Source organism: Porites lutea, chromosome 5, assembly GCF_958299795.1.
Source record: "Porites lutea chromosome 5, jaPorLute2.1, whole genome shotgun sequence".
NCBI lineage: Eukaryota > Metazoa > Cnidaria > Anthozoa > Scleractinia > Poritidae > Porites > Porites lutea.
In genome coordinates, this window is record NC_133205.1 from 4,714,777 (window position 1) to 4,734,232 (window position 19,456).

Sequence of the window (19,456 nt, forward strand, 5' to 3'; positions counted from 1 at the left end):
TCGGCGGAAAGACAGAGAACAAGTCACAAAACATTGGGAGGGAGGGCATTCTGCCAATTACAGATTTTGTTTTCTCCCTCCCTTCCACCTGGCCGGCGACTACAAGCGTCCTTCTACGGTCAACGTTCCTAACGTGCGAGGAACGAGGAGAGACAGCTGTATTCGCAGGCTACCTGTTCCCCCTCCCCCCCCCCACCTCCCTTGCTGAGTCAGCTCTTTGTTCACTTTACCAGCCTTTTGCTGCTGTAGTTATCCTTTGCTTGTGGGCTCATGCAGGCTTCATTTCTTAACGCAGCGCCGACAAAAACAAGAAAGCGACAAGAGTTTTCAGTAAACCTTTATTTCATTCGTCTTATTTGTAATCAAAATTCAGTTCAATATCCGTAATCAATTTTAAACGTTTTTCTCGGAAAGTACTTATATAAAATGTTAGTAGAATTCAGCTCTGTGGTATGACATGTATCCTCTATGTTGTTAAAAAGAACGCTAAGCGCGCGGCACATGACGAGTATTTCAGTTTTCCAGTCGGTTGTTTGAGTCTATTGATAGGAATGTGCTTTGTTCGCCCAGGGATCGGGTGGGTGGGGCTGGGTGGGAGGGGTCGGTCAGGTTCCTCATGCGGAACTTGCAGTGCCAATAATGCACTGCCCTTCCTCTTCGGCATCTCCATGCCTATAAAACTGGACGACCGCACATTACATCAGTGACTCGCAAGCATGTATTTGCAAATAGAGGAATCAGATCATTTAAATCAGTGTACCCCTAAAATATAAATAAGGCAATTCATAACCCATCATTTTGGAAATTTCCGTTTGCACTGAAATGGGTCCTCAAATATAAAACGTCTGAATTGAAAGTCATAAATAAAATCTTCAAGAAATAGCTATGAAAGCAGTTTAACGCAATGAACTAGTGATGTAAGTTTTTTCACAAACAAATGTTTCCAGACCGGTGGCTAGACCTCATAGACGAGGCAAGATATGCGAACATTGAAGGCGCGAGCTGCTAGGTGAGTCTGGAGGCTCCCAGAAAATCTTGAATCTGAAAACCTTTGAGAGGCTATTTTCAGCATTGATCATAAGGTATTTCCTTATAAACATCAATCTCACTTATGGGGGATTATGGCTCATTAAACGTTTTATGGGAAACTGCCCACCTACCCCTCCCCTAAGCCAACATTAACACTTACTACTCACCTAGGGCAAAATTTTGGCTTAGGGGAGGTGTAGGTGGGCAGTTTCCCACAAACGTATAATGATCGTCTTAGGAACGTCTTTTCGAGGGGAAGAGCGCGGACTCATTTCCCGAACAACGGCCGGTAATCGGGCCAAGTTAAAGTCTTGATTAGACTAGTGCTAAGTCTTGCCTCTTGTTAGCTACGCCCCGGTTTCAATACTTTGTTTTCGCTATTAATTTTTACACAATGACCACACAGGTCTTCCCTTTTTGTCTAGAGACTACAACAAAAACTTCGCTACGCTTAACTGGCGAGTCCACCAAATCAAACGCAGCGTAAAAACTTTAAAACTCCTTAGGCAAATAAAGCTTCCAAATCAGCCCAGCTAACGTAAGTTTAAAACTGAACTCGTTTTCCTCCGCTCGGGAATCCTCAAGCGGCACTGGTTAACCAAAATATCTGCGCAACACACTAAAATCCTCTCATTTGTGATGTAGTACGAGGGAATAAATAAGCTGTGCAGACTTGATTGAATGTCTTCTCTGGCGTCAGGGCTCCGACGCAAAAAATTATTTGTTTAAAGCCGTATTTGGTAGATACAAATCACCAGTTATCATGGGAACTATGTGTCTGCTGACAGCAATGCCTTTAATGATCCCATGTGGCAATGCCCGACTCCTTTGCCTCCTTTCCCCGTGATCTATCAGGAGCATTCTTTTTATCTCACTTTCTCTGAGCGTAGGATTTTCCATTCACCTTTAGAGCTACTGTTAGCTTTGTTGTTCTTCGCTTTCTTCAAATGTAATTAAGTTCTGTGGAACCTATAATGGATGCAAAAAAAGGGCAAACATGTTCAGTAACTGTACAAGCATGACATTCCACCTCGGGTTCCACCCACGTATTGAAGCTTTTGAACATACAAAATGACGAGTCTTTTCAATCGCCAAAAAGTGTGTAACTGCGGGAAGCTCAATGAAGCAGTGGACAGCAGGGAGTGTCCCAGAAATATAAAAGAGTTCAAATTGAATGCCATAGAGAAATAAGAAGCAATAAAATGTAAAGTTGGATACATAAACGCGTGTCACTACTAGCTTAGTAGGTAGAGCGCTTGCCTGCAATGCGGGATGTCACGTGTTCGATTCCTGGGGCCGGACCAATACTCAAGGTCTTAAAATAACTGAAAAATGGAGGTACTGACTTTGCACTGCAAACAGTTAGATCTTCGCGTAGCTCGCATGATCACGTAAAATGGCGGCCCCGATAGTGTCCTTGATTAATTCTTCAGTGCTAACTCAAACAAAGTTCAGTTTTTTCGTAGGAGACGAACGCTTGTCTACCGCGAGAAAGCTATAAACTGAGGATAGGGGATGGGATTGGCCGTGGTGCCTTCTTGAGGCCAATTTGCGAAAACAGCAAGACTTACCGTCTGGTCTGGTTTCTCTTTAGCAGCTTGCCTCACATATGTGTACCACGTCAGAGCAGCAGACTGAGATCCTACCTTAAACTTGTATGCGTTTCCTGTGAACAAAATAGACACACGAAAACAAACCTTGAGAGATTTTACGGTGGTTATGCATTTTCCCAACACAAAGTTATGTTAGCACGAGACGTACTGAAACCTACCTGAGGTATCTCTCAGTAGTCAAGTTTCTGTCAAATAACATCCGCTTTTTGGCATCTCACACTTAAAGTTGGATTTTATAGGGGAAAGCCTTTTAAAGAGAAATAGCCACGACTCCTACCCTTTGACTCACCACACCACCACCTGTGTACACGTGAGGGGTGGGGAGGGGGGCTCCTTCACCTCGAAAGTCAGTTGCGTTGCGCTGCTCCAGATCTGTCTAATTCCTATACGATTGACTATTTAATCCAATGCTCTCATTCTTTCACAAAGTACTACAGTATTAGTTCTTCAGTATTTCACAAATGAAATTCAATATTTTGATTTCAGCCGCATAGTTGTCACTAAGGGCCGGGGGCCGGGGGCTTCCATAGGAAGCAAAAGGAAAATGGTACCAAAAGAACATCCTAGCTTTTCAATCCCCGCCTATTAACTACATGTGCCCATCAACTTAAAATCTTAGTGACAGTCCTGAACTTGTCCAGTAAATTTCTACATTTGAACTCCTAAGAGCCAAAGAGAAAATTAATCACGAAACCGCCGTAACAACAAGAAGCACTGACTCACTGTGCGTCATCTCACCTCTGGTGTCGTCTGTGAGTTGAAACGTGTCCTGGTGACGAGGATCTTCCAGCAAAACAACCGTGAAGTTAGTAATATTCACCATCTTGTGAGCCTGTCTTCTAAACTAAAAAAACAAGACCAACCAAAGTAAACAGAAATAAGATCAGGGACAATAAGGCAGGGAAGTTAAAGGGGAAAAAACGAGGGAGGAGATGGAGTTCGTTTATCGTGTTTTACGATCGTTACTTTGTTGTCGATGGTGACGCTTTGACCACTTTCTGTTGTTTTACCTCAGGCGATTGAGCCTGATTGGTACCACAGCGGATCGTCTAGAGAACAGCTTCTAGTACTTAAAACAGGAAGGTGCTGCTAATAATCCCACAGATCCAAAGGGCAAAGTTACCCTGTACGGACCAATAGGAAGGTGTCAAGACAATGTGCCTTTCGTGAGGCAAACGATAGATGGAAACTATCATACCTAAACCACCATTGTCGATAAACAAATCTCTAGACTTCGACTAGTCACTCATTTCCCTGGCGAATAAGGGTGGATTTCCATTGTCGCGTAATTTTTACGTGCGTACCCGCGGAAAATTTAATTTATGTGCGTAAATAAAACAGAGGTCAAAAATGAAAGGTCGTGCGTAAACGTAAAAGTTGAAAATCGCTCAACTTTTAAGTTCACGCGCGACAGTGCATGGAAACCAACCTCAATAGAGCACGCAAAGTACACAAGAGAGCATGAAAATTCCTACGCGCGAGGAAGGCGACACGCAAAAGAGAGAAGAGAGAACCTATCTTGCCCTCGAGTGCCGCCTTTCACGTGCGCTCGCGTATTTTGAGTGCTCTCTATCCTTGAGGAAAATGACTAGTCGTACTTATATAACATTTTTCGTTACAGAAATAAGTAGAATATCAAGAATGTTTAAGTACAACTTACAGCGGCTCTGTCCCGTCTTCCAAAGGTTCTGTGCTTGGGAAGGAAAAAATGAAGCCAGTTTCCACAAAGACCTGCCCAGAACTTTTGCCATGATGACACCTAGAATGAAAGAGCGGCGAAGCTCATTATTATTCCTCGTTTGTTTGGGAGATAACGGGGATAAGGAAACAATTTTACGAAGCAAAAATGTAGCTTCAGTTGAATTATTTTCTGCTTATTACTATGTACCAACTCACCGCCAGCTTTTTGCCTTCTTTTAATATTTTCTTTCTTTTGACGAACCCTAAAGAAAAATTCCAAGATACCGAGTCAAACTCCGTTAATACGGGAAACAAGGGGGCCTTGGAAAGTGTCCGTATTAAGGGCCTGTTTACATAGAGGTGGGGGACCCCAGGTAGGTGAGGTAACATGTGGTGGGTCACCCCACCTACCATGTAAACGTGATAAAACTAAAATGAGAAATTATATGAACAGGTGGATTACCCCACCTAAGCGGGTTACGTCACCTACCTGGGGTCCCCCACCTCCATGCAAACAGGCCTTGAGCGGGTTGAATTTAGAGAAATGTAGGGGTTTCTTTCCCCAGGGAAAAGCAAAGCAAACTGTCCGTAATAATGAGGTGCATGTCTGTGAAGCGAGGTTTGATAGTAGTTACAATTCCCGAAGGTTTTACAGGATGAGATGAAAAACAAGTCACCTTTCCTGTTCTTATTTTCTATGGGACATAAATTCATTTCAGGTTTTTTATGACCCTCACAAAAGAAGTGATGTTCATACTACCACAAAAACGTGCCTTATTTTCGCTAACACTTCCAGGTAACTGCATAATTACAAATTTTCTTAGATCTTAATAAAAGGTGAAATCGCAATGTTCAATAATTTTCCAGATTTTTTAATGTAGCACACATACCCTGAGACTTCACATGCGCATTAAAGTTGGTTATGTTTGCCAAAAAAGAGATATATTTATATTAAGGTTTGAGTCAACTGATTACCTTCGACAACAAAGTCGTGTTCAGGTGAATACTGGCCTAACTCTGTGCTACTAGCATCGCTGACGATACTATATAGAAAAAGAGAGTGGGAGAGAAATAAATCAAGCACTTGAAAAAAGGCTCTGAAAGGAGAAATATTAACTTAGGAAGTGAAAAATAACTAGAAAATCGTACAAGCTAATCAACAATGGAGTAAAACATGTAATGTTTAATTGTACTTCTATGAATAAGAACTTATATAAGCTTTAAAAGCGTCCCCACACCGAGCCCTTTCCCTTAATTAGCAACCTTCGTTTCTAAACAGCTAACTTCTCTCTTGAAAAGCCTCCTTTTAAAAAACTCAGGTGGCTGTTTAAGAAACAAAGCCATCGTTACAGATGTGAACTAACCCCGAAGAGAGGTTTAGTTTCGGCTGAGGTGCAGGCTAAACTAAACAGTGATGCCCACAGTTTACCGTAAGAGCGTAACTGAAAAGTTGGACGGTAATAAAACGAAATTTACCTGTGCCTGTCAATAGTCGAGTCTGATCTCGTCAGATTTCCTGGGGACAAGAACAAAGTGCAAAAAGACTTAGGCCCGGTTCAGACGCTGTACTTTTCATGAGCCGAACGTAATTCGAATTAAGGCCGACCCAAATTATTTAGACCGGCTAAATTGATTCAGACGCCGATCTTAATTGCAGCTGAACTAAGTTCAAAAGGCGAAAAATGCTCATTTCCGTCAAGCTGCTTACAAAATACGTTATAATAATTTATACATTAAGTTCGGTACATGAAAAGTTCGGCGTCTGAATCAAAGCCGTTCAAAAGTCGCTCCAAAGGTGAAATTCCCGGCCTGGGCCAGGCGAAAAGAACGGCTGTGCCGTTCCAAATTGAAACAGGCGCCCCTAATTGATTCAGACGCCGAAGTTTTCACGTACTTCATTTAATGTATTAGGTTCGGCTCATGAAAAGTTCGGCGCCAGAACCGGGCCTTTGTTTAGTTACATGGCAAATCCTCTCTACGTGGGCCTTAGTAATGATCGTAATTTTCTTAAAGCTTGCCTAAAGGTACTCACCAAGAGAGGCCTTTCTTTCATCAATAACCATGCTGTCGTCCAAAAGATTGCGTGACCCATTACTACTCGCTATACTGTAACTGCAAACCAACGAAAATGAGACTTACAGTCGTAAAAGAGAAGTGTCGCCGAATAGCTATGGTTAGAAATAAGATTTTGATAAATAGAGGTCCCTCCCACTTTAGTCCCTCGTGCCGTCATAATATAAGTTGTTTCATTGGCACACTGAAGCAGGCCGATACTGGCTATTCCAGGATTAAAATTTTAATTCTCGACAGGAGTTTTCAGAAAACCTTTATTTCATTCGTCTCATTTGTACTCAAATATCTGTTCAAAATCCATAGTCAATTTTAAGCGCTACGTCGGAAGGTACTTATATAAAAGTTGGTAGAATTCAGCACTGTATTATGGCGTGCCCCCTACGTTCTTTTTATCTCCCTATTGTTAAGTTGTCATAACTCGATCTTAAATTTAAGGATGAAAACAACTTTCTAAGTACCAGTTACATGTTCCTGTACAAGAAAACTTTCCATGAGTCAGGGTTATGTTGAATTGGACGATGGGTCTATTTTGAAAGACGAATTTAGCCCAAAATTCTTGCGTAACGTCAGAATAGCCAATGAAAGGAGAGACAGCGCATCCAAACCATTCAATTAATGCAATTTGACACAACACCAAACAGCTTGTTTAAGGAGGGGGGCGTAAGGGGGGTCTGAAAACCGCAAAACCGCACAGAAATACGCCAAAAAACCGCAAACCGCATAGGATTTTTTCCCGAATACCGAAACCGCGTACATGTAGGCCACAATATGAAAGCTGACGTCAGCAAGACTTGTGATATATTCTGATAACATTGTGCGTTAGCATTAAACGTACCATCATAACGCTAACGATATCTTGTACTACACTGTTATACTCTATTTACTACTAACTAAATGCCAAGTATGCTGGTCATGTACTTGAACGAGTATCGATTATCTCCCTTGACTTTAATTTGAAAAACTCTGTCACTGATCCTGTACGTCTTACATTGGGTGACTGATTACTTTGGATGACCCTGTGCTAGTTGTGGAACGCGGAATAAATGTTTCTTCTGGAATTGTGACCTTCTTGTCTCGTAAAGAGTTCACGTTCAGTGGAGAAGACGATTGTTAAAACGTACAGCTCTTCTGAAATTCTCCCCTTCCTTTCCTTCTTCATAGAAGATTGCCACGCAATTAATTATTACGTCCTCCTCGCTTTCAGTTGCGACCTCGACGACCTCAGTTGCCATTGTCGCGAATTGAATCAAAGCAATGAGAACACGAGGTAGACTACGAGTAGTCCCCCATTTTTCCTCAGGGATAGTAGGGCGAGCGAAACGCGAGCGCGCGTGAAAATCACCCCACGCGAGAAAAGGCGACACGCGGCGGGGAGAGAGAAAAATTTTTCTCTCTCCCAGCCGCGTGTCGCCTTTTCTCGCGTGGGGTGATTTTCACGCGCGCTCGCGTTTCGCTCGCCCTACTATCCCTGAGGAAAAATGGGGGACTACTCGTAGTCTAAACACGAGGCTGTACGGCTGTACGGCTGTACGAGCTAACATCCGGCATGGAATTTCACGAAGTCGACGCGTCATTAGCCAAAACGGTTAATCACATTAAGTATTAACTGGAAAAGGCCGTAATTGCAAACCACAGAGTTAAATTGTAAGCTGATATAATGAACCCTGATGCGTTGTAAAACAAAACACTTGGCTCGCGCTTGCAAAACAACCGGATGCCGACCGTTCTAAAGAGTGTTATCACCGCAGACACTTTTTTTTCACCGAAAACCGCGACTTAAAGGTTGTAATTACCCGTAAACCGCTTAGTGTTTTGAAACCGCAATACCGCGAGTTAAAATAAAAATTACCGCAAAACCGCACCAAAAATAACGCAAAACCGCATCACCGCAAACCCTTACGCCCCCCTCTTTAAGGGCCATCTTTGCTATATTAGTACTGCGTTGCTTGTTGCAAAGTGTCTTACCTCAAAGACTCCGTCGACGAAAGGTCACCGCCAAACATCACTACACTAAAATATAAAGATCGACAATATTTATGAAGTTTGCAATACCAGGCTTTTGGAAGCAGGTACCCCACGGTGAATTGGCATAATTATTTTGTAGTTTACGTGATATACATTTGGTTTATTTTTATTCTCTTCTTTTTGTGGTAAAGGGGTAAACGAATCATTAGACTAGCTTAAAAACACGTTTTCTCTTTAACCTTCCCCTATGTTTACTTTTGGAAAAATACCAACAGTAATAAAAATAACACCAATTTTTCCGACCTACATCCCGAGATGGCGAACAATTCAAATTTGCTTTAAAATAGAAGCTGCTATGGACCTACCCTGGGTACCAGAGAATTTTTCTCGCGTACAGCGAGATGCTTCAAATCCTTCGCTTGTTGCCGTAGCAACGAGTGGAGAAGCCGCGCAAAATCACTTCACTTCAGGAAAAAAAAAAAAAGGGAGGTGGGGGGGGGGGGGGGGGGGAGGTGACATCCCAGCTCGAAACAGCAAACCTACCTTGCTCCGAGGCTGGCAGATTTCCTGTGGCCTGGAACAAATTTAGGACGAGATGGAAAAGGCGAACTTCTGGGCACATCTGTAAATTGGAAGTGTTTATGGATGTATAAATAATCATGACAAAAAGAGCTCCACTTCCAATTTATAATTTGAACAACATTGGCCATATTCTCCTAAACTAGGACAAATCAAAGTTTCATCCCTCTCCATCCCTCAAATATTTTTTTCTTAAACCACGACAGCACAGACCTGTACCGTGACAATACAATCATAGTAAACAGGTAAAGGGGTTGCAGTGAGTTTGTTTCCCGCGCTAAAAGCAGCCCGCCGTGAGTCTTTTTCGAGGGAAATTTAATAGCCACCCTTTTGATTGGTTAGTTTCTCACTGGACTAAAACGCGAAGTAAACATCTCCGTAGCTGTCATGGTCGGTAACTTTGAATTTACCGGAGTCCGGGTTCCTTTCACACCTACTGCCGCAGCCCACGAATGTCGCTCATGGGTACGGGTTGAGGTCGGGTTTTTCTCGTTCTGAATTCCGCTTTGTCAGAACGGACCGCCTTAGTAATTTTGTTACCCACAGTTACAATAGGATTTAATTGTTTTTGCCTTCTGTGCCATGTGTAATTATGTGTTCTGCGTATTCTTGACCTCCCTTGTAATTTAGTGTTATACACTACCAAAAGGGTTTAATAAACTGATTATTATTTGATTATTATTATAATTTTGACGTTTCCATGGTTATGTAACACAGTAGATTGATGCCGATTGATTGGTTTCATTCTTTCTTACCACTTATACTCTCCCTTGACTTGGAAGCCTTGGAATTCAAGTTAGAACTGCTGTCCTTAGGCTCAATTCGAAGGGACAATCTGGATAGAAAAATTCATACAATCAAAAAAGTCAATATTTCTCTGCCAGTCACTGCAAACATTAAAGTTAAGAGCATATTGACCAAATTCATGAAGTTTTTCCTCTGATAATGCAAGGATGAGTTAGTGTAGACAAGATTGCATCTGCATTTGTACAGAGCAGGAAAGGAAGTATACATGTAGTTGTCTGGTTGCACAAAAAGTTATGAAAAACATTGTATATTTTGACTATATTGTGGCCAGAAAACGGCTTTAAAAAGTAGTATGCGGGCAAAACAGCAGTTCTCTTGTGACAGGCGTTTCATCATCATTTGATAAACTCCGCGGAGAATGGTTACAATCAGTTTATGCAAAGATTTCTAGGCTCATTTGCATGAACAATGAAAGCAATGATTGGTTAACGGTTGCCTTTGGATACCATTGACCAATCATAAGTAACGCTTGTCCACCCAAATGATCCCAGAAATCCTTGTGTCAAACGTTTGTGCCCATTCCCCCTCTATTTACGAAGTGTTGGTCAAGTTGAACCATCTTTGATCTTAATATTTCTCACTTGTAGTTGTCATCCTCCACAAACTTCTGCAGTTCCTCAATGTAGTTGACAGAGCTTAGGTAACTTTGAATGTTAGCTGATGGCTCGAGATTTTCTGAAACAAATAGAGAGAAAAGATCAATAACAGGAACCAGCATAAGCTTGGTGGCAAAAGCTTGTATGGAGTTGGAATACAGCAGAGACGATTGAAACACTCATAAAAGATTCATTCCTTGGGGAAGGGATATGTGACAAAGCCCTATGAATGTCTGCGTGGGAGGCTAGAGTTTGCGTATTTATGATTTACAGAAACCAAAAACCGAGAATTTGAAGCCTTACCATAATCCGACTGCTGGAACTCGGATATTAGTCGAATAACATTATTCATCTAAAAGACAAAAACAAAACGGGGAACATTGATTTAACTACCATTGAACTGCAAAATGATTTCTTTATTCCTTCGTTTTACCTTACGAGTTCTTGCATCATCCAGCCCTCCAGTGTTTGGATGAATTGTGTCAATGTAAGTTAAATCTGTCAGGTACATGCCTGTTGAAAAAGACACGCAATAAGTTTACTACTACGTTACTGGAAAAAAATTGTTAACGGTTACATTTCCACAAAAGTCATCAATTTCTTTGACCATGTCTCTTCCACGAAGAGAATCTACTGCTTGCAGTTTCTAAGTTATAATAGTCTGAATGGTGTAGTACAATCAGCGATCAAAGATATCAGACCACGCATCAAGTGGTTAGCTGTAAAATTCACTGAGTCTTAAAAAAAAAATTTTAGTCCCAGGTGAAAAATCTTTTTTACTAACAAGTCTGCAGTTGATGAGGTGGTCCGTCTTTTTACTTACCCATGTACGGAATACAAGGCAGTTTAACTGAACTTAAATATTCCCTCAGGTTTTTCCTAGAATGAACAACAAAACAAGGTTTAATAGCATATTTCTCGAAGTGTACCCTGAATACAGACTTAAATTCTACAAACATGACAGCGTGTAAAGAAAGTCGTGTCCGATAGCCTGGGGCTAGTGGATTTTGCTATCAGGCTGGTGATTTTTTTTCTTAACTTGCCCGACAGGCAAGTGCTGTTGTTTGGGGAAATTCAAATTACAGAAGGATTGTAATCAATCCTGCTAATCAAAAGGGGTTTTGGGGCCAGTTGAAATGACTTGTGGGCTACTAAACGCTAGCAACAGCTTACCATCTGAAAGCAGGCTGTAAAACTGACTTTCTTTGCACCCTGCATGACATGTTGTGAAACTGTCAACCATGTCTCAAGGGTTATCAACAGAGGCAAGGGCCACAGGCGGGGGGGGGGGGGGGGGGATTAATGAGCAGATGGGGCTATAACTGAGGAAGGAGGGAGGGGAGATAATGACTAGGTAATTTAAAAATACTACTTAAGCTACTACTCACTTGTTCTCTTCTTCTGAAAGAAAATCTGCCAACTTATCGAACACTGCACGATCTTTCCTTTGGAGCAACTGCAATGCACAAAAGAAAGAGATGTACAATTCATGAATACAGTAGGGCCCTGGTAATTTGAACTCAGATAACTCGCATTCCCCCCTAACTCAAAATAAATTTCGTTTTCCTTGATCAAAATTTACCTTGATAACTCGAATTCTGGTTCTTGGAACTCACCACGAATGCTATCCTATTAAGATTTCCTTGTTGTGTAATCAGTAAGACCACTAAAACTAACACTAAAGCAATTTGTTTTTATTGGCTTTTAATAAGTGCAATGAACAGATCACGTATTTAAATAATAAATAAATAATAACTTTATTTTAGTGTCAATGTGTTTAGCTTAACAGTTTGCTAACTGGGGATACTTCCTAAGTACTGGCACTAATCAGTTACATGATATATTACATAAAAGATTAGTTTGTGTAATAACTACACTGTCTAGACAGCTGAGATTTATTATACTTACTGCCCAAGTTTTGTCAAGCCTGAAGACAGGAGCACTTTGGAGACCAGATATTACAGCTTTGAGAGAATGAAGGTTATTTATTTCCAGTAGTTTCTGAGAGATAAATAATGCAAAGGCTGTAGATGGTAAAAACTGACAACTTATTAAAAGAATCTGAGAATATTCTTTTTCACCTTTCTTCTCCATTACAATGACAGTGTATTATCACTTGATCTTTCATCAATATCAACATCATTCCCATCATCACCACCACAATCAACATCACCATCATTGCATCACTGTCATTATCATCATCACCGCCATCACCATCATCAACATTACTATTCCCAGTCATCATAGCCAACATCAACACCATCATCATCATTACCACAATGATCATCATCAACAACGCAATCATTTTCATGATTACCATCATACAGCCATCACCATATATCGACACCACATATCAATACCATATATCATGATCATCAGCATCACTTTTGCCGTTACCATTATCGTTAGTATCACCATTATCACCATCATCATCATCATCATCATCATTGTCACCATCATCATTTATCGTCATAGCTATCATCATCGTCATCAACATACCTAAATAACTATATACACTCATAGTTTACCTTAGCAATCTTAATAAAATGAGTCAAAACTGCAGCTCTGATCTTTGGTGTGTTGGCATTAAGGATTTCTCTGACAACCCAGAAGCTTACCTATTCAACAGAGGGATATAAATTTTAAGATTGAACAATGTGTTGCTCCAATATTGTATTAACATCAGAACTGTCATTAAGGGCCGTAACCCATAACACCTGTTACAGCTGAACTCACTTGATGTTACACTAGCCTGTGATCAAAGTGGAAAGCTTAAGGTGGCACTATACATATTTGTGAGATGTTATGGGTGAATCTTCTTTTGCAACGGCTGCTTCAAAACTTAATGACAGCCCTGAACATTAATTTATACTATTCAATCAATCAATCTGAGGAGTCACATAAATTAATCTTGCATTTAATCTTAAGAAAGAGAAAAATAATATTGGCTACCATATGTTGGTGTCCTCCATAAACATTGCATTATTAAAAAATGCAGTGACCATACAGCAAATTAATGTAACAAAAAGTGTGAAATCTTCCCCCTTCCGGGGTTTTGTTTTGAGGGTTATCATAATTTTTTGCACTAACATCATCACTTTCATGACATCTATAACTCAAGCAAGGGGTTAAATCTTCACCTGGATAAAAATATCTCTAAGTCATTGGCAAAATACTGTTCATTAGTAACAAATAAAATAATTCTGAACAACTTTAATCACGGAAAAAATCAAAATAAAACTAGTTTAGGTCTACCTTATTCCACCTAAAATTCATTTTAAAGTACAATGTAAAACATCAATTTCGACAACTTACATGATTAAATCTCTTAGTGAAGGCTACCACATTTGGTGCAAGTTCATACTTAAGTTTCTTTGTCCAACCACAGCCTGATAACTCCTAAAAATAAATTCAAATTAGAATTAATTATCTCAAAATGAAAGCTTATCTATATTAAAAGATTACTGCGAGAGGCCTTCAGTTCCTGCTTTCAAGTATCACCCCCGCTGATTTAAGTACCATTTAAATAGTTACCGAAAAGAAAAAAAAGATGTCATGTCTTTTGTACAAGTGCATGTAAAACATGTCCTAAATAAGTCAAGAATTTCCTTTTTTAACTGGCACCAAAAATTTCTTACCATCTTCACATCTTTGATGCTCATTAAAAACGGTAAAGTTTGTGTTTGTGTAAGAAAACTGTCTCATTAGCTTTGCACGCACATAGTAAATTGCTTAAAATATTGTGTGCTTATGGCAGTATCAGTGCTGTCACTTTATTCTTGGATTTCTACTGAAGGAGTCACTGCACATTTTGTATAGCCAGGCAAAATCCTGTGCCCAGGTATGGAGAACCTGATCTGATACTTACATCTGGTTGAATTGACTTGAACACAGCCAGATCTAAGATAGTGAGCTGTTGCTGTAAGAGAAAAATGAAAAAGAAGGACAACAAATCAAACTTCTGCTGAGTGAATTAGAACTTTGTGAAGTACCTGATAAACGGAATTTACTCGTCTGTTATCTGAGTCAAATTAATCCTACAGGCTTAAAATAAAAATAAATTTCTCTTTAATTCTTAAAACTGAGTTACATACTGATAACAAAAAGAATAGAAGCCCTTAACAAAGCAAGCAACTTTTGATATATGTTGAGATTCTTCTTTTAAATTAATCATTGCCTTGGACATCCATGTCAATACAAAGGGAGATTTTTATATTAGACAAATAAGATGCTAATGGTCTTAAAATACCCAAACCCCATGCACACCCCTTCAACTGAAGAGATGTTTAGAGTCAGAGAACGAATCTTAATGTATGTAATGTCAAATTCTAAATAATCTGTTTCACATGCACGTTTAATACAAAACAATTTGGAAGGAAAATTTAGCAGTCAATAACAAAGCACACGGGACAATATTAGTATTACTACCCTTCAAAGATTAATAATTACTTATTGGTCATTTTGTTTAGAAATCAGCAACTGAACTAAAAACCTTGACAATTAATACTTACAGCAAATTGCCCTGGTGGAACCTTCTGGATATCAAATAAAGCTGCATCAAACTTCTTCAATTCAGTAGCATCAACCTCATCTTCTTCTGAAGACTGACAAAAAGTATTATTTTAAGTTTGAGTTAAAAAGGATTCAACTTCACAATGAAATAAACCCCATCATGTTTTTTTGAAGTTTTTATCAAAAAAATTATAGTAGGCGATTATCCAGGCATCTACACTGATGGATTTTCGCCAGCTGGTCCCAGCCAAACGTTGAAAAAACCGAGAAAGGGTCTAAATTTGTCTTGGAAATGTTAACAACACTGAAACCTGATTCAAATAAACTTCTTCTACCTTTGTGCTGATGAAGTCTTCCATTCAGCAGGAACAGAGAGTGACATGTACCAATAGCAATAAATTATTGAATTTTGGAGCATTTTAAAATTTTTTTTGCATCGGCTGTCACGATTAATATTGTTAAGCAACAAATTTGTTTATCTGCAATAAATGTAACAAAACGAATGTGTTGATTAAAATGTAAACACTACTGGTATGTAGTGCACTCTTTCTTTAAATAAGGTGAGAATTCCATGTGAAACAGCCTGAAATTCAGCAATAAATGTTACTAGACAGTTTTCATTAAACTTGTATGCATTAACAGTAGGCATAACAATTTCCTAATTATTTTCATCAACCTACAAATTAAAAATGCAAAAAGAATATTGCGCCGCTCAAAGGTTTAATTTTCTAGCATACTGTTTTCTATTGCATGTTTACAAAAAAAAAAAACAACTAGATCTAAGCTTGAATTTTTACTAACTAGTCCTGTCCCTCATCACTAACAATTAAAGCCAGCAAGATTGAGCTGCAACTTTGAGCCCATACTGTGGCAGCAAATTAATACATTGTACCATCATACATGTATTTGCCTTTCCTTAACCCTTGTGCCAAGTTTTTAATAATAAATTCAATAATTAATAAAAACCAGTTGGCACAAAGCTAAGATCAAAGAAAGTCAAATACTATATCATGGTGCGATGATTTGATGTTTTTTTTATTAATACTGGTGCTTTTATTGCTTAGTTTGTATGTATATCACAAATGTATTATATTTTTTTACGATTATACAATTTTGGTTCCATTTAACTGAATGCATTTTTAACTTCAATACATATTTTTCAAATATTTCCCTCATGTAATGCTCATTTGAGTATTTTAAATACTTGAATCTTGGCATTACTATAGCATTATCTTAGCATTATTATATATATTAGGCTATTTAAAAAAAAAAAAAAATTAAACCTTTTGTGTATGCTTTGGTTTTCGCATTGAAAATGCAACAGTTTCTCATTGTTATAACTAGTATATAGGTGTTTCTGGATTAACCATACGGCTTCGATTCATCGTCTGATAAACCTGGAGATCGAACGCCGAATTGTCTGAACTGTCCAATTTTATTTCTTTATGTAGAACAAGTTGTTGACAAAAAATATTTCATTTGTAATGTATACATGTGGAAAGCAAAAGTGTTTGGAGGGTTTCTTTTGAAACGCTTTGTTTACATATGATGTCTTTAGCTTAGATTTTTTGTCTGATAAGGAATCGTCTACACTGAAAAGCTCATAAGTTTGCTACCTCTGGAGAAAAAGAAACATCTACTGCACGATCACTAGTGTAAGCGTGTTGTTTTAATAAGGCCAAAATAAGAGTTTAAAGCCGACAAACTTGTGTCAATGAGGTCTAATAGATCTTTTTAACACTGAATTAACTGACCACTTGAACGAGTGAAATACTTTGAATGGATAGCGTTACTCGTCTTCCATGTCATTTGACAGAAAATTCAAAGGGATGCCATAATAGTATATGGACGACCAAGTCGTTCAAACGGCCTGATGCCTTCAACGAACAGATGACTAAGTTGTTCGAACGGTTTGATGTTTTTAATGAGCGGGTGATGAAGCAGTTCGAACGGGTTGATGTTTCTAGCAAATGGGTGACCAAGCTATTCGAACAATTGACAAACAGCTTGTAAGCGGAAAGCCGTTAGGCACGTTTTTGTGTGAGAGGTCACAATTTTGAATTTTTTAAACTGATTTGTGCAGGATCAATACTGCACCAATATTATGTCACAGTTATTAATAAGTTATTTTTAAATAGGTAGTTCTACTGCAACAATTTATATTAAGCAATATGCATCCATACATACATGTACCCAACTTCATATGCACACCACAGTGCTGTTTTTTTTTTCATGAAAATTCAAGGAAAGCACAAGAGTTAAGAATTAATCCCAAAAATATGTTACAGTACAGTTGTAGTTAAAACACTGTAAAAATGTAGTAAAAAACCTGGACATTTTATCTCTTATTATCCTTCTTACCTGCTCCGAGTTATATGCATTCCCATTGGCAGGCATTTCTTCTGTAGACATGGCAATATTAACTTTCGGCGAAAGTTCGGATTCCAACAAATAATGATTGGTAATAGAAGTCTTTGGGGTTGACATAATGTAGACTTGGTTTGGACTTCTCAAGAAAGCTTAATATCTAAATCTGTTGACATAAAAAATGAATAAAAGTTTAGCACAAAGTAATGTATATGTTTTGAATCAAGTTTATAACGTTTTGTCATTAAGGCACCTTGGCATTAAATCATAAATTCCGTTTTACTGTTAATTTATCGCAAATGATTCTAGAACCCAGCCTTTGATACAATGTATTCCTTTACGGGGAGATTATTTCAATATCATCATTTTAGAAAATAACCATGGTAATTTTTCTGATACTTTCTTTCAGTTTCATGGTTAATGATTATTGTAATGATTAGCATATTTAGCAAATGACTCTCTGCTTTTCTAAGAATTGTAAACTTCACTTTCACTGTCTTGATACACAGAAATCTATATGCAATACAGGTTGTATCCTATGAACAGCCTTTTCCTAAGAACTTTAATACACTCCTGTCTGCATTTTAAGATTCTTTTACGATATGTTTATGTAACAGGTCAAAATTAAATAATTTCAGGAATAAAGTTTTCAACCTAGGTTGATTGACTATTTTCTATGAATAATTAGGGCTAAGAGACAAAGAAAATTGAGAATCAACCTAGATTAATTTTTTTTTACCTTTACTAATATATAGATTTGATCTGTAACATATACACTCACACCTACATGCAGATGCAAAGTAACCTCCAAAGTGACAGGTATGGTACAATATAAAAATTATACACAACATTCACAATATAATATCACTGCATGATGACTGAGACAAATTACCGACGATATATGTGCAGATGAATATACATCTGACCAATATTATTGCTTAACAAAGCTTAACTTAAACACTAGGAAAAAAGTAATAGCAACTTCACTGATAAATCAAAAACAAAAACAAAACCAAATTAAGATGATACACCTACAAAAGTTAAAGATGTGTTAACTTGCACAGACCAATCAAAAGTTTTTATTACGAAATCTGTCGACTGTAAAACTAAAAGCTGCCAGTGCTATTGTTATGAAAGTTATGGATTTATGTATATAATCTATAAGGTTGATTATTTAAAACATTAAATTAAATACTAGCTCTTTAATCTCACACTCGTTTGAGAAAAAATGGAGTATCACTTCTATATCAGAAGTAAACTATCGTTGCTCTAGAGTGATTTACTTATCCCGTGAAACAGATACTAACAACTAGTGAAAATGGCCACAAGAAAACAAAGGAAGTCAATGGAATTAGTGCATAATAGCGTTTAGTATTCTTATACTTATTTTACGGGTTAAGTAAAATAACTCTAGGATTCATTACTGTGGTTACTGCGGATGTATGCTAAGAATGCACAATAGCTAAAATTAAAATTATACAGTATAAACCATCGGCCAATTATTTGCTACATTAAAAATAAATATCCTTTAAGAAAGAAAGAATCGTCAGAAGAGAGTTTTTCCTTTTACAGAAAATAATTAACTGACCTCTGTCGTTTACAAGACAAATTTCTTCCGTCAATTTCCATCTCTGCTCAGTGAACTGTCATGTCATCGTTGTTCCATTGTCCAAAGGTCTGTCAGCTCTCTTATTTCATCACGAGAAAACCATGTCTCGTGGTTAGCCTCGAAAGTCCCCAGCAAGTTTTCAAATCCACTCTTCAAGCCAAGAAAACGTTTCTGACGTAATGTGCAAAGTAAAGTTATTCCTAGAGTTCCAGCGTTTTAGTCTTTTTGCGAAGCAAAACGCTCTTACCGCCGGAAAATCGATTTGCCACACTGGTTGAAAACTTCCAGCGGCGTTTTAGCTTCCATCTAGTTCTTACACGGATGTTCTTAATATCCGGAATTTACCCTTCGAATTTCGCTGGAATCAAAGTGGAAATCGAAAACGTAAGCTTCTAAAAATGAGTTGATATGAAAATGCGCGAGAACACCGGAACGCCGAGTGTCACGTTCTAGATTTAGGAAACCTTGAAACGCATGACCAGCCAAAATTTAACCCTCAAGGAGAATTCGTTTCGAACAAGAGAAAACTCAGCTTCCCGGGAAGAATTATTTGATGCAGGAAGTTGTGAGTAACTTTGTAGGAACTGGTCCAACCGTAAGGTAAACAAACAATCAGCTTCTTGTCA

General features: G+C 38.5%; 1 protein-coding gene across 1 annotated transcript; it reads right to left on the minus strand.

Moving 5' to 3' along the window:
- Window positions 1–1,856: 1,856 nt before the first annotated feature.
- Window positions 1,857–19,443, minus strand: LOC140938563 (ras-specific guanine nucleotide-releasing factor RalGPS2-like). The gene is made up of 23 exons (XM_073388054.1): window positions 18,810–19,443; window positions 17,216–17,387; window positions 14,854–14,946; window positions 14,211–14,261; window positions 13,658–13,741; window positions 12,871–12,960; window positions 12,251–12,343; window positions 11,731–11,798; window positions 11,166–11,221; window positions 10,776–10,855; window positions 10,646–10,694; window positions 10,328–10,421; window positions 9,695–9,774; window positions 8,904–8,982; window positions 8,361–8,405; window positions 6,355–6,434; window positions 5,799–5,838; window positions 5,298–5,365; window positions 4,539–4,585; window positions 4,303–4,401; window positions 3,381–3,486; window positions 2,601–2,695; window positions 1,857–1,998 (listed from the first exon to the last, which is right to left on the minus strand). The coding sequence occupies exons 2-23, from the start codon at window positions 17,339–17,341 to the stop codon at window positions 1,948–1,950; spliced, it is 1,674 nt and encodes a 557-aa protein (XP_073244155.1). The 5' UTR covers window positions 17,342–17,387; window positions 18,810–19,443; the 3' UTR covers window positions 1,857–1,947.
- Between the last annotated feature and the right edge of the window lie 13 nt (window positions 19,444–19,456).

Bases quoted from the DNA above. Each gene is read 5' to 3' on its own strand.
- LOC140938563 (XM_073388054.1), bottom strand. From the start codon at position 17,341: ATGTCAACCCCAAAGACTTCTATTACCAATCATTATTTGTTGGAATCC. The intron at 14,262-14,853 runs GTAAGTATTAAT...TTTCTCTTACAG, and splicing joins TTCCACCAGGGCAATTTGCT to CAACAGCTCACTATCTTAGA. The intron at 2,696-3,380 runs GTGAGATGACGC...TTTTGTTCACAG, and splicing joins ACTCACAGACGACACCAGAG to GAAACGCATACAAGTTTAAG.